Below are 12,443 nucleotides of genomic sequence, written 5' to 3' on the forward strand. Positions count from 1 at the left end.
CCAAGCGCTGCAACTACTGAAGCCTGCGCGCTTTAGGGCCTGCATGCTGCAACTACTGAAGCCCACGCACCTAGAGCCCGTGCTCTACAAGAGAAGCCACCGCAATGAGAAGACCATGCACCACAACAAAGAGTAGCCCCGCTCACCACAACTAGAGAAAGACCGAGTGCAGCAACACAGACCCAGTGCAGCCAGAAAAAAAAAAAATTCTGTAAAAATAAAACCATAACAAGTTCCAACTCTTCTCCTGAAAAATCATGCTGGTTAGGACCAAAGCCCTGGTGCCATTACACAGAAATTTACACCTTTCAAGCATCTTTAGAAATTACAACAGCAAGAATAGAGAGCTTGGTATGGATACAACATTGACTATACCAGACCTGAACAGATCACTCAAAAAAGAGGAACTACAACTAGAAATCCTATGAGCAAACACATAAAACAAAAGCATATAAGGTAAAACATCACCCTATGAAATTATCTTTAAGTCAAAAACACTCATGTGAGGGCATGGCACATGTACGGAGTGGCAGTGAGGGTGTCAATCACGGAAAATAACCTGATGATAAAGATCAGTGGTCTCCACCAGGGACAACTCTGTCCCCCAGGGGACACTGAGCAATGTCTGAAGGTATTTTTGGCTGGGATGGAGGCTTCTACTGGCACCAGTGAGTGGAGGCCAAGGATGCCCAGGACAGTCCCCCTGCAGAGAATTATCCAGCCTCAAACATCAATAATGCTGCAGTTGGGCTTCCCTAGTGGTGCAGTGGTTGAGAATCTGCCTGCTAATGCAGGGGACACGGGTTCGAGCCCTGGTCTGGGAGGACCCCACATGCCACGGAGCAACTAGGCCCGTGAGCCACAACTACTGAGCCTGCGCGTCTGGAGCCTGTGCTCTGCAACAAGAGAGGCTGTGATAGTGAGAGGCCCGCGCGCTGCGATGAAGAATGGCCCCCGCTTGCCACAACTAGAGAAACACAGAAACAAAGCACAGAAACAAAGACCCAACACAGCAAAAATAAATTAATTAATTAATAAACTCCTACCCCCAACATCTTCTTTAAAAATAATAATAATAATAATAATGCTGCAGTTGAGAAACACTGACACAGATCAAAAGCCTCTAACATGAGCTTTCTTTTTAAACTAGCAATTTTACTCCCAGATACTACCGTAATAAACTGCCAGAAATGTAGACATAAATAAAAGCAAGACAACATTCATCATAACGTTATTAGAATCTAAGAATCCACCAATGGGCAATGGTTGAGTGTAGCATACTGTGTAAGAAGGAATAGTATGCGTTCATTGATAATAAGGACAATTATGTTAAGTTTAAAACACAGGACACAACTACAGAGCACACACTGTGGGGGAAAAGTGGGAGAGCTCTGAGTAACTCCATCTTTGCCTTTTTACTTTTCTCTATTTTTACAAAGGGCATATGCCACTCTGATCATTTTTTAAAAAGTTAACGAAGTATAAAACCTTTCCACTTCCAGCAATCTAATCTAGAGATAATCCTAAACACACACAGAAATGTGACACATTAAGCTATTCACAGAAAAAATTAAAAATAGTGTACAATCAAAAATATTCTAAAAATCCAACAAGAGAGGAATGGCTAGAAAAACTGATCACCTACTCTGCGAACCGGTAAACACAGCCATCTGAAATGTTTACAAAAAGTAGGGAATACGAGCATTTTCCTTTGTTATCTAAAAGGAGTAGCATATATCACAGCATAATCACAACTGTGTTAAAAACCACACAGCTCGCAATGAGCAGAAAGACTGGAAGCAAATACCCAAAAATGCCAGTGAATGCCAGTAAGCACACAGGTGGCTTTGCCCAATTTTCTGTTCTTCTTTACCTTCTCTAATGATCAAATACTATATTTATGGTGAAAACTTTAATTTTAAAAAGTTCTATTCAAGTGAAGAGGCAATAAGGCAAAAGGAAAAGACAGTTTAACAAACAGTAGCAATAAATCACAAACAACTGCTGTGATATATTCCTTATCTTACACTCATTCTTTGCATACACTTCTCACCTCATCCTCAAACCACCACAGCAGGGACAAAGTGCTCCATGTCCAGATGAGAGAAGGCCACATGGCAGGTAAGCAGCAGACTGGAGCCTGAACCCACATGAACCTGACCCACCCTCATGCTCTTCCACTGACTACACCACAGCACAAAATAAGCATCTCACCCTCTTCTCTGGACATCATCAGAGCAACAAAAACATTGCCATGTACTTTATGGGAGGAATTCTGAAGAGCAACATTTAAAGACCTACCAGTAAGCAGGGTCCTCCTTGAGAAGAGCTCTTTCTTTGGGAGACAGGCTGCCTCCAACAACACGTGTGACCAGCTGGTCAATGGTGTCCACCACCTTGTGGTCTGCTCGCTGGGGGACCTCTGGAACACACAGAAGGGCTTTTCTGAGAAACACACTGGACCACATGGGGCCTGGGAAGACCAGGACAGAACTGAAGGCTTAGGATGGGGCCTAAGCAGGCACCAGGAACTGAAATCCTCGTAGATGACAGACCAGCATTGAAAAGAGGAAAGGGGCCTGTTATTCTCAAAACCAATATGCAAAATATCCTCTCAAAAGCTATAACAGCATAATCGCTAGGAGAGAAACAGTCACAAACTTACGATGACTGTACAGAGCAATACATATACATATTCTATAGGAGAAAATGGTGTGCAGCAACTCCTAACCACTTTTTGCACACATCTTAACTTGAATGTTCACAATATTAAGGGGAGAACAAAAGACATAAAATGTATCTAGGTATAAAATATGTAAAAAGTATATCTAAATTGTGAGTTGCAATACGAAAAAAAGGAAAAGAGATACATAAATACAGACACACAGAAAAAAATTAGAAGGAAATATACCAGAAAGTTAACAGAGATTATCTATGGGTGGTAGATTTATCAGGGATTTCATTTTTGTGTTTGCTTTATCTATAAAAGTTAAACACACATGTGTTTTGTAATCATAAAACATATACATAAATTTACAAAGAAAAATTTCCCAATTAAAAAAGTCAGTAGGGCTTCCCTGGTGGCGCAGTGGTTGAGAGTCCACCTGCTGATGCAGAGGACACAGGTTTGTGCCCCCGTCCGGGAAGATCCCACATGCCGCGGAGAGGCTAGGCCCGTGAGCCATGGCCGCTGAGCCTGCGCGTCTGGAGCCTGTGCTCCGCAACGGGAGAGGCCACAACAGTGAGAGGTCTGCGTACCGCAAAAAAAAAAAGTCAGTAGTTCCAAGGTAGGTGTTCACAGAAAATATCTGCTGAATGTATGAAAAGAAAACATTTCTTAAAGTGTGAATTTCCTCCAATGACTTGTAATTTACAATGCCACCAGCAACACAGAAGAGCATTATGTCCTTAAACACTAAGATTGTTTAGTTTTCTGATATTTGCTAGTTTTAATAGCATAGATGGTCTATTTGTTCATTCATTCAATAAAAATCACCCCTGAACTGGAGAGGTTTTCCAGTTTGTTCTGTGGAATGGTATTTTAAACATCAATGTGAGTTCTTAACATAGGATGAGTCAATCCTTCAATTGTCATGTCATTTCCCCTCTGAAATTACTTTCCCTTTTTTTGTTGTCAGCTCTTATTCTATAGAACTGCTAGTTTTATATGATTTTACAAAAGAATAAGAGATTCAAAGTCAGAAGCTTTCAAAGACAATGAAATTTGTGCATCATTGCAAACATCTCTAGAGAAGATGACCATAGTAAGGGCCAGAAAGTGGGTCCTACTTTTGGCCCAGCAATCATTCTGTGACTATCTCCTTTAAGGGAGGATTCAAAAACATTTTTAACGAAAATAATAGCAATAATAAATACAACCAAAGATGTCATCTCAGCATTTCTAACAGTACTGAAGTAATGGCAGGGCAGCGCCCCATAAGACGTGGGCGCTGGTACTGTCTACCTGCTGACCAGAAAAGGAGCCAATGCTTTGCAGATGCCAATCTCATGGGAACTGAGCTCTGCTCAGCCTCAAAGCCTCTAGTAAAAGGCACTATGAGTCCAACATCAAGGGAGAGGTGAGGTAAATTCACATTTAGTCATGATGCTGCAAATGCCGCAGAAACACAGAAAAGAGCCTTTGATAATCCTGTAAAAGAGCAGACTGTAGTGTTTTCAGTACAGCAAGACTGCAGCTACAGGCATGCCTGCATAGCAGCACAACCAGGGGATGGTGGCAGGCAACTTTAGGTTATGGGGGACTTTTTTGTCCTTCTTACAGTTCTTCAGTATCGTTGTTATACTGACTTTCCACCCCACTACTTTTGGGGATGTGGGGAGGAGAGGTCCTGCTTCAGCCCTGAGCCCACTACTGGAAGGCTCTCTCTCTGGGAGTAGGTGTGGCCGCCCATCCGTGGAGCGACCTACCCAGTGCCTGTCGCAGTCAGGGCTCCACGAGGGTGGAGAGGATTGAAGAGACTCAGGGACAAATGAGACTTCCCAAATTGGCTGGGGCAATGGAAGCTGAAAACTCTATCAGAGGGAAAGGGGACTTCCTAAATGGCCACATGGCCACTATGTGTGCTCATGACCTCTGGGATGTCTGGGTTGTGAGAACGTCCATCCTGAGAGGAAAGGGGAAGGGACAAGGGACACCAGCCAGTCATTTCTATTTCTATTACCTTCTTCTAGGTCTTTCCCCTCCCCAGTAAGCCAACTCGTTAACTGCAGGTTACCAGGTATACCTAAGTGATCTCTCAACCTTTAGCCAGTCTAGAAAAGCGACCAGGTGAAAAGGTGCCTCCACCACGCATCCCTCAAAACAGCTCAAACATAGCCTTCCTGACTCCCCATGCTGAGCTGAGCTGGGGCCTCTCCTATAGTCCTCTTAATCCCAGCAAAGGAGGGGCTGGGTTTTGTGACTTCTTTCCCTTAGAAGCCTGGAGAATTCTTAAGAGACTGTGCCCAGCATTTACTCTCCCTTCTAGTAATAACTTGGCGGGGGTAGAGAAGGGGTGCTGTTGGAACAAGGCTTCTTAAAACTTGGCTGCAGGATGACACAAACACCCCAGAACGTGCAACATTGTGTACAAACATATATGTATTTTCCCTGGCAAGGACCACAGCTTTTCATCAGATTCCCAAAGGAGTCTTGACCCAGAAAGTCTAAGGACTTCTGTAACAGACAAAAGATTCCTAACGCATGCTTACATGCTTACAGAATGAATGGCAGGCATGTATACTGGTCATTGTGAGTTTACTACTAAAATTCTGATTTGTTTCCAACTGGCTAAAGGAGTTTTATGTACAAATATCAAAGAGAATGAGAGACATTACAAGAAAAGATGAAAAGCAAGCAAATCGCAACAAACAGAAACTTTTGCTGCTTTCCTTACCATCACTCAGACCACTCAGAGCCTTAGCCTGAATTTCAGGTTTGGTAGGAGGAACCGTTTTCTCCTGATCTCGGGTTGGCTCGGGTTCGGCTTTCTTGACCTGGAGTGGACACCCACTGCTGACCAGCCAGGCCTTCAGGTGATCGATGTACTCTCTCCCAAACAGAGTAGAGTCCTCAAAGTTTGGAAATGCGGCAGGAGAGGGAGCAATATCTTGGAGGCCGACGGCTTCTAAGATTTTCTCTTGCCGGAAAGAAGAGGCCAAGGAGAACGTCTGTCCCAAAAGAGCTAAAGACTTCCGGCAGAGAGAATTGGTGGTCTCCAGGGCAATAGCCAAGTCCAGGGGGTTACTGAGGGTCTTCATCTTGACACTCAGCTCATAGGCATTGCAGGCCATGAGCAGGGGTGTGACACTCTTCAGCAGCCGGTCTTGTAGCCTCATTATGTATTTATCAAAGGGCTTTATGATTTCAAAAAAGCAATTTTTGGTCTTCACAGCACCTTTGTCTAAAAGCATGTTTAAAAACTCGTTATCAACTCTGGGTGTTTTCAAAGCAGAGTGCTTTAAAAATTTGATAGTAAAAAAGCAAAAATCTCTGTGCTCTGGTTTTAAGGAGCATTTGAATGAGGCGAGCATTTTAGCACAGGTTTCGGTTTCAAGTTCAAAGAGAGTCTGGAAAAGCTGGGAAAATTTAACATCATCTTTTATGGTGTGGAATCCTGCCCATTTGATTATTTCTATCCCAAACCTCGAAAAAACATCAGACTTATCTATCAGATCGAAGCTCATCTTTCTTCTGGGGAGCCGAATATCCTTCAGATTAAGCCCCAAAGGGATTTTCTGAGTGGGGAATTGGACATCTTCCGTCCCTGGGTTTGTCCCCAGCGTCAGATCAGGACTTGGGGTGGTCTTCTGAATTTGGTCAGTGCCCTGAGTTTTGGGAGTGATACAACTTACAGTGGGCACCTGTTTTGTGCTCATGTTTCTCAGCATGACAAGTTTCCCGACCCCTCCTTTAGGCGTGAGCAGGCCTTGAGTCTCCCCCTTTCCTAGGAGGGCACCCTCCTGGTCAACGATGTTTAGACCTCGGCCTCTGCCCTGGACTTGGCTGCTGCCCCGGAGCACAGTGTCTGCCTCTCCCGGACGGTCCACGTCATAATCCCGACTCTCTTTCTCCAAACACTCTTTCTCAATCAGCCTGGAGGAGCCAAAGTCCCCCAGTAATGCAGAAGGACCAAAACTATACTCCTGTGACCAGGAGGATTCTTGAGAAACTGAATGGCCAAAGTCTTGTTCCCAAGAGCCACGGAGTGCAAATTTCCAGTCCTGAGAACGGAAATGTCCCGATTTCCGGTGGCCGAAGACCTGGTCTCGGGAGTCAGGGTGGGAAAATTCCAGGTCCCGACCACATTCTTTGCGAAAGTAGCTGTCGTCACTTACAGAAGGGTTGCTTGATCTGAAGGAAGGTCCTGGAAATATATCACCTCTCAGGCCTTCTCTCCCAGTGTCTTGAGGATGAGCTACAGATCCGCCCAGAGTGTATCTGCTGTTGCTATGAATGTCATCATACATATCTGCTCTGGCTCTTGGGACTGTCCTTAGAAGATCTGAAATAAACAATCCAGAAAGAAACACAAAGGTACTTCAGACCACAGGCTGCAAACGGATGATCCACAGACCACCAGCCAGCAGGGGTGCTTTATCAGTCAGAGTGCATTTTAGAAGCTCATATTCGTTGCCAACATTTAAAACGTGTGTGGTTTCACTTAAAAATAGATTTACTACTTAGAAAAACAGAAGACCTACAAGTACTGGGCCTGCATTTGCCCTGACGACAGTCCATCGAGTCTGGGCAGCAGTGACTCTCACTCATTCAGATCTCCTGCCCTGGCTCTGTTTTACAAGCCCTCTTTTAGACTCAGGGAAGGGTATCTGGTCCCCAAATAACCTGGGCTTCTTTACTGCGACCAGAACACCTGTGTGTTTCTACTTCTATCACACAGCAGATGGGTTTTCTAGAGGATGTCTGCTTCCCCTGCTTCCTATGAGGAACTCTTGGCCCACAGTGCCACTGAGGCAGGAGCCATATCTGACACTGCACCCACCACAGCTGGCTGGGCCTTGGCTGAGCATCTGACCCAAAGCTGGCTGATAGGCTCCCTCAGCAAGGTCCATTAGGCCAACCAATTCCTGGAAAAACAGAGACTGAAGCAGATAGGAGGGAAGACAGAAGCTAAACAAGCCACAACAACAGAGGCCACAATGGAAACTAAACACTGTGCACTTTTGTCCTACCCTGTGGAGAAATGAGAAAAATAGGAAACTATGTTTGCATTTGCTCATTTGTGCATAAAGAAACTATAAGGGAAATTCCCTGGCGGTGTAGTGGTTAGGATTCCACGCTTTCACTGCTGAGGACCTGGGTTTAATCCCTGGTGGGGAACTAATATCCCATAAGAAGCGTGGTACGGCCAAGAAAAAAAAAAAGAAACTGTAAGAAGCCAGCAACAGAAGTGAACTATGGGCATATGAGAACAGTGGGCCTCAGGGAGACTTTGCACAGAGTGCCTTTCTTACTTTCTAGCTTTTGAATCAGAATCTATTACCTAGTCAAAAAGTCAAATGTAAGAAAAGGGAGAGAGAGATGCCAGGAAGTAATGATGGGCCAAGAGGCCACAGGAAGCCAGGGCTTTGTATAAATCCAAGTTTATTTGTCCAACCAGTACTTTCTAAGCACCTACTGCATGTGAGCACTGTTATAGGCCCTGAAGTTACAACAGGGAAAGGAGATAGCAAAGACCCCACTTTCCTGGACCTGTCAGTTGAGGGAGCCAAACATAAAAAGTCCTTGAGGCGTAAGAAAGTGCCAATAAGAAATAAACAGGCGGGAATGTGAGGAGGAAAGGACATTTTTAGACAGGCTGGTCAAGGTGGCCAACTCTGAAACACTGTATCTGAGTAGCAGAGACCTGCTGTGGGGGTCAGAATGGGCAGTTGTGGGGAAAGCCTACCAGGCAGAGGGAGTGTGAGGACAAAGCCCTGAGGTAAGACGAGGAGGGGACAAATGTGGCCAGAATGGAACAGAGGGAAAGAGGGGCAAAGTGGTAAGAAGGCAGAACCTAAACTCTGCTGCACACTGAAGTCCCTGGGGCATCCTGACTTAATTAACTAGAATGAGGTGTGACCTGGGCATTAGGGTTTTAAAAAAGCCCCCAAATGATTCTAATGTGCACCAAAATTAGGGAACTATTATGACAGAAGATGCAAACAGAACAGGGTGGGTACCAGATCAAGCCAGGCCCTTGACAGGACTCTGGGGTTTACTATGAATGAGACAGAAAGCCATGGGGGTGGAGGGTGAGGGAGGGTTGGAGCAGAGGGACGACCTCACTGGCTGCTCTGTGGGGAACAGACCACAAGGGACAAGAGTGGATGTGGATGTTCCAGCAAGGAGTCCACCAAGATAATCCAGACAGTATGGTTACTGATGGCTTGGTGAGGGTGGTAGCACTAGAGGTAGAGCAGTGGTTGCATCCTACACAACAGGATCTTCCAATGACTTGGTTTACAAGGCACTGGAAAAGTGCAGAGTAGAGCACACGCACAGAGAAAGGCTGACCGATGGACCATACAGCTCTGTGACAAAGAAATGGTTCGAGAACCATCTAGCACCCCACTGGGTTCACAGTCTCCCCCGCCCCCAACCCTTCCTGAGGTAACTTAAGATATGTATTAGTGTTCGAGTCTCTAGATAAAGATAAACCAAGATTCAAATACCCATATATATACACACAGGTTTATGTACATACACATATATATGCACGTACATATACCCCCGTATACGTATATATATATAAAAACACATTAAGTATTCAGGATTCACATATGGCTAAAAGAATTAAAGGATGCACAAAACACCACAGATATGGTTACTTCTGAAGGATAAGGAAACAGCAAAGAGGCTTTTTACATCTTATTCTTAACTACTTAATTCTTCCCATCTTTTGTAATAGGAATGGTTTTGTCTGCTACTCATTTTTGAAAACTCAGAATCTGGAGACAGCCTCTAAGCCTCAGTTTCTCCAGGTCCAAAGCACATAATAACAGTTATCCCTACCCCAAGCACTCAGGCTCATCCAGCCAACACTGAGAAAGCCTCCTCTACACCTCAGCTGGCTCTAGGGCTGGTGCAGCAGCAAACGGCACAGGCCCGAAGGAGGCCTGGAGGAGGCCAGCCCATGGCAGAGGAGCAAGTACAGAGTGCAAAATCAATCTCCAGGCCTACTAGAGCCTCCTGGGGGAAGGCACCTGTGAGCTGAGTCTTAGTGCCTGAGGGAATTAACCATGCAGAGCTGGGATGAGGGATTCAAAACACAGAGGGGCACACAGTATAACTGAAACAACAGGCCCAAAGCAGGGGATGAGGGCTAGGAGCCTTGTGTGCTGTGAAGGACTTCCAAGTTGTCCGCAATCTGTGTGGGCACCATTTTTTTTTTTTGCGGTATGCGGGCCTCTCACCGCTGTGGCCTCTTCCGTTGAGGAGCACAGGCTCCGGACGCACAGGCTCAGCGGCCATGGCTCACGGGCCCAGCCGCTCTGCGGCATGTGGGATCTTCCCGGACCGGGGCATGAAACCGTGTCCCCTGCATCGGCAGACGGACTCTCAACCACTGTGTCACCAGAGAAGCACCATGGGCACCATTTTTAATTCTGCTGGCATTATGTTTCAAAACTTTGCAAAAGGAATGTTTTCAGGCAGGGCCTACGTTCAGCAGCTCCACAGGCCCCCCAGACCTTCCTGTCTTGCACATACCAGTTACCCGGCTGCTCCTGCACTTGTCTGAGGATATAAACCCAAAATGGGGAGCCCCAAGGGTCCAAGCAGGGACTTGGCCCAGCAAGGTTGGCATTAAGAGATCTGTGGGGGGACTTCCCTGGTGGCGCAGTGGTTGAGATTCTGCCTACCAAAGCAAGGGACACGGGTTCGAGACCTGGTCTGGGAAGATCCCACATGCCACAGAGCAACTGGGCCCATGAGCCATAACTACTGAGCCTGCGCATCTGGAGCCTGTGCTCCACAACAAGAGAGGCCGCAACAGTGAGAGGCCCGCGCACCGCGATGAAGAGTGGGCCCCGCTTGCCGCAACTAGAGAAAGCCCTCGCACAGAAACGAAGACCCAACACAGCCAAAAATAAATTAATTAATTAATTAATTTTAAAAAAAAAAGATCTGTGGGGAAAGCAGATTTGAGGAAATGAAGCCAGAAGCTGAAAGACCTTTCAGGAGATTATTGCAATAATCCAGGTGAGAACTGATAAGAGCTCAAACCTGGGTAGCAATGGTGGGGATGGAGCCAGGAGGTTTATTTAAGAACTCGTCTTTAGGTGGCGGAAGGTGCCCGGGGAGAAGAACCTCGAGATAATGACAATACCTCCTTCTACATAATGATGTGACATGACAGGTGGACCAAGAGAAAATTTTCTCTCCCCTTAACAAATAAGAAGGTAGGATCTGAGGAGTTGCAGATTGGGGTCTGGTCCCAACCCTAAACACACGCTCCATCCCCCCCAAAAAAACAGGCACTTTAATTTACCTTGAGCTTTAAACTGAAGAGCTTCGCCTACAGCCTCACCACTGGGGTCCATATGATATCGGTTAGCCTTTTCCTGCAATACAGCATCAAAAGTCTCCTGGGCAATTCTCCTTGCTGCCATGTTTCTCTGACCTGTAGGGAGAAGTGGGAAACGAAAGACACTAAGAATGACAACTAATTCTCACAGAGTCTGATCTGTTTCACCTAATCCTCAAAGTAACGAGGCAGTAATCCATAATCTGGCATGGTACTTCAGAGGGAGGCCAGATTATTTTAAGGGGGGCTCTGCCCTCATGAACCTCACAGGTGTGTATTGGCTGAGAAGGAGTAAGACAAGCATGTTGATCTTGGATAATTTATTTTGCATCTCTGAGCCCATTTTCCCAGAGTCCCTTAAAAGAAGCTCTATAAAAGCAGTCTTATCTCCGGGGTTGCTGAAGGACTACATGAAGCAACACACATAACTAAACACAACAATGTAGGGCAGTAGGAGCATAACCCTTGCAAATGGTGGTTAGGAAAGATGTGATCTTTCCCATTTCCATTTTCCTATTTTCACAGACATGGTGAAGAGGCTCTGAGTGCTAACTTCCCCTCTGAGAGAGGTGTCTCAACGAGTGAGTGGAGAAATCCCTGACCAGTGATGATGACCTACTGACAGAGCTTACTTATTCTGTGCCAGGTCCTGTTGCAGGGGAGGGACTCCCACAATGCCGTTTACTTCTTGCAAGAACCCAATAAAGAAGTGGGTCCTATTATGAATGAAATTACACAAAAATGCAAAAGGGAGATTCAGGCTAAGTGACCCATCCAAGGTCAGCCAGCCCAGACTGAAACCTGGCAAAAACAGGGTACTGGAAGTGGGGACAAAGCCCTGAAGACTGAGTAGAAAAAAACTGAGAAGCAACACTGAGCAATCCAGTGGCAGTGTCCTTACCCACCAAGGTTTCCCTTCCATCTTGAAACCTCCAGCCTCAAAACCCAAGTCTTCCCCTGCCTTATAGTCATTTCTTATAACCATCACCCCCTTTTACTATCCTTCAGCCCTTTTCCCGGGGCTCCCTTGTTCTCTACTACCGAAGGGCAGGGTCTCCTGGCCAGGTGGCCCGAGATCAATTCAAGTGACCTAACCTTTCCGTGCCTCCGCTTCCCCATCTATGGAATGGGCAGCTCATGATGGGGGTCGCTGTGGGGACGGAACCAGTTAAAAATGGCAAAGAGCCGGATTCAGCGCCCCGCCGCCGTTATCGCCCCACCAGAGGGGTCGCTCCCGGCTCAGGTTGAATGAATGAACGACCGAACGAATGAACCCCTTCGGGCGCGGCCTGCCTCCTACCGGCCTCCGAGGACTAAGAAAAGGGGGCGTCGGGCCCGGCAGGCCGCAGACAGCCCCCCAGGCCGACCCGGACGCGACGCGGCCGCCGCGCAGCCAAGGGCTGAGCCCGCTGCGCC

General features: G+C 46.4%; 1 protein-coding gene across 8 annotated transcripts in view; it reads right to left on the reverse strand.

The window, feature by feature from the left end:
* Positions 1–12,443, reverse strand: part of SUGP2 (SURP and G-patch domain containing 2) — a 31,180-nt gene that overhangs the window by 18,065 nt on the left and 672 nt on the right. For 7 of the 8 annotated variants that reach the window (XM_030880036.2, XM_060296933.1, XM_060296929.1 and 4 more), the window contains exons 2-4: positions 10,992–11,123; positions 5,397–7,004; positions 2,302–2,422 (exon numbers count right to left, since the gene is read on the reverse strand). In XM_030880036.2, coding sequence (XP_030735896.2) covers positions 2,302–2,422; positions 5,397–7,004; positions 10,992–11,123 — 1,861 coding nt within the window. Of the gene's footprint in view, positions 1–2,301; positions 2,423–5,396; positions 7,005–10,991; positions 11,124–12,122; positions 12,380–12,443 lie in introns of those variants that run through there. The other variant, XM_060296934.1, reaches the window with a different exon arrangement.

The sequence above is a fragment of the Globicephala melas genome, chromosome 3 (assembly GCF_963455315.2).
Source record: "Globicephala melas chromosome 3, mGloMel1.2, whole genome shotgun sequence".
In the NCBI taxonomy this organism is placed as follows: Eukaryota; Metazoa; Chordata; class Mammalia; order Artiodactyla; family Delphinidae; genus Globicephala; species Globicephala melas.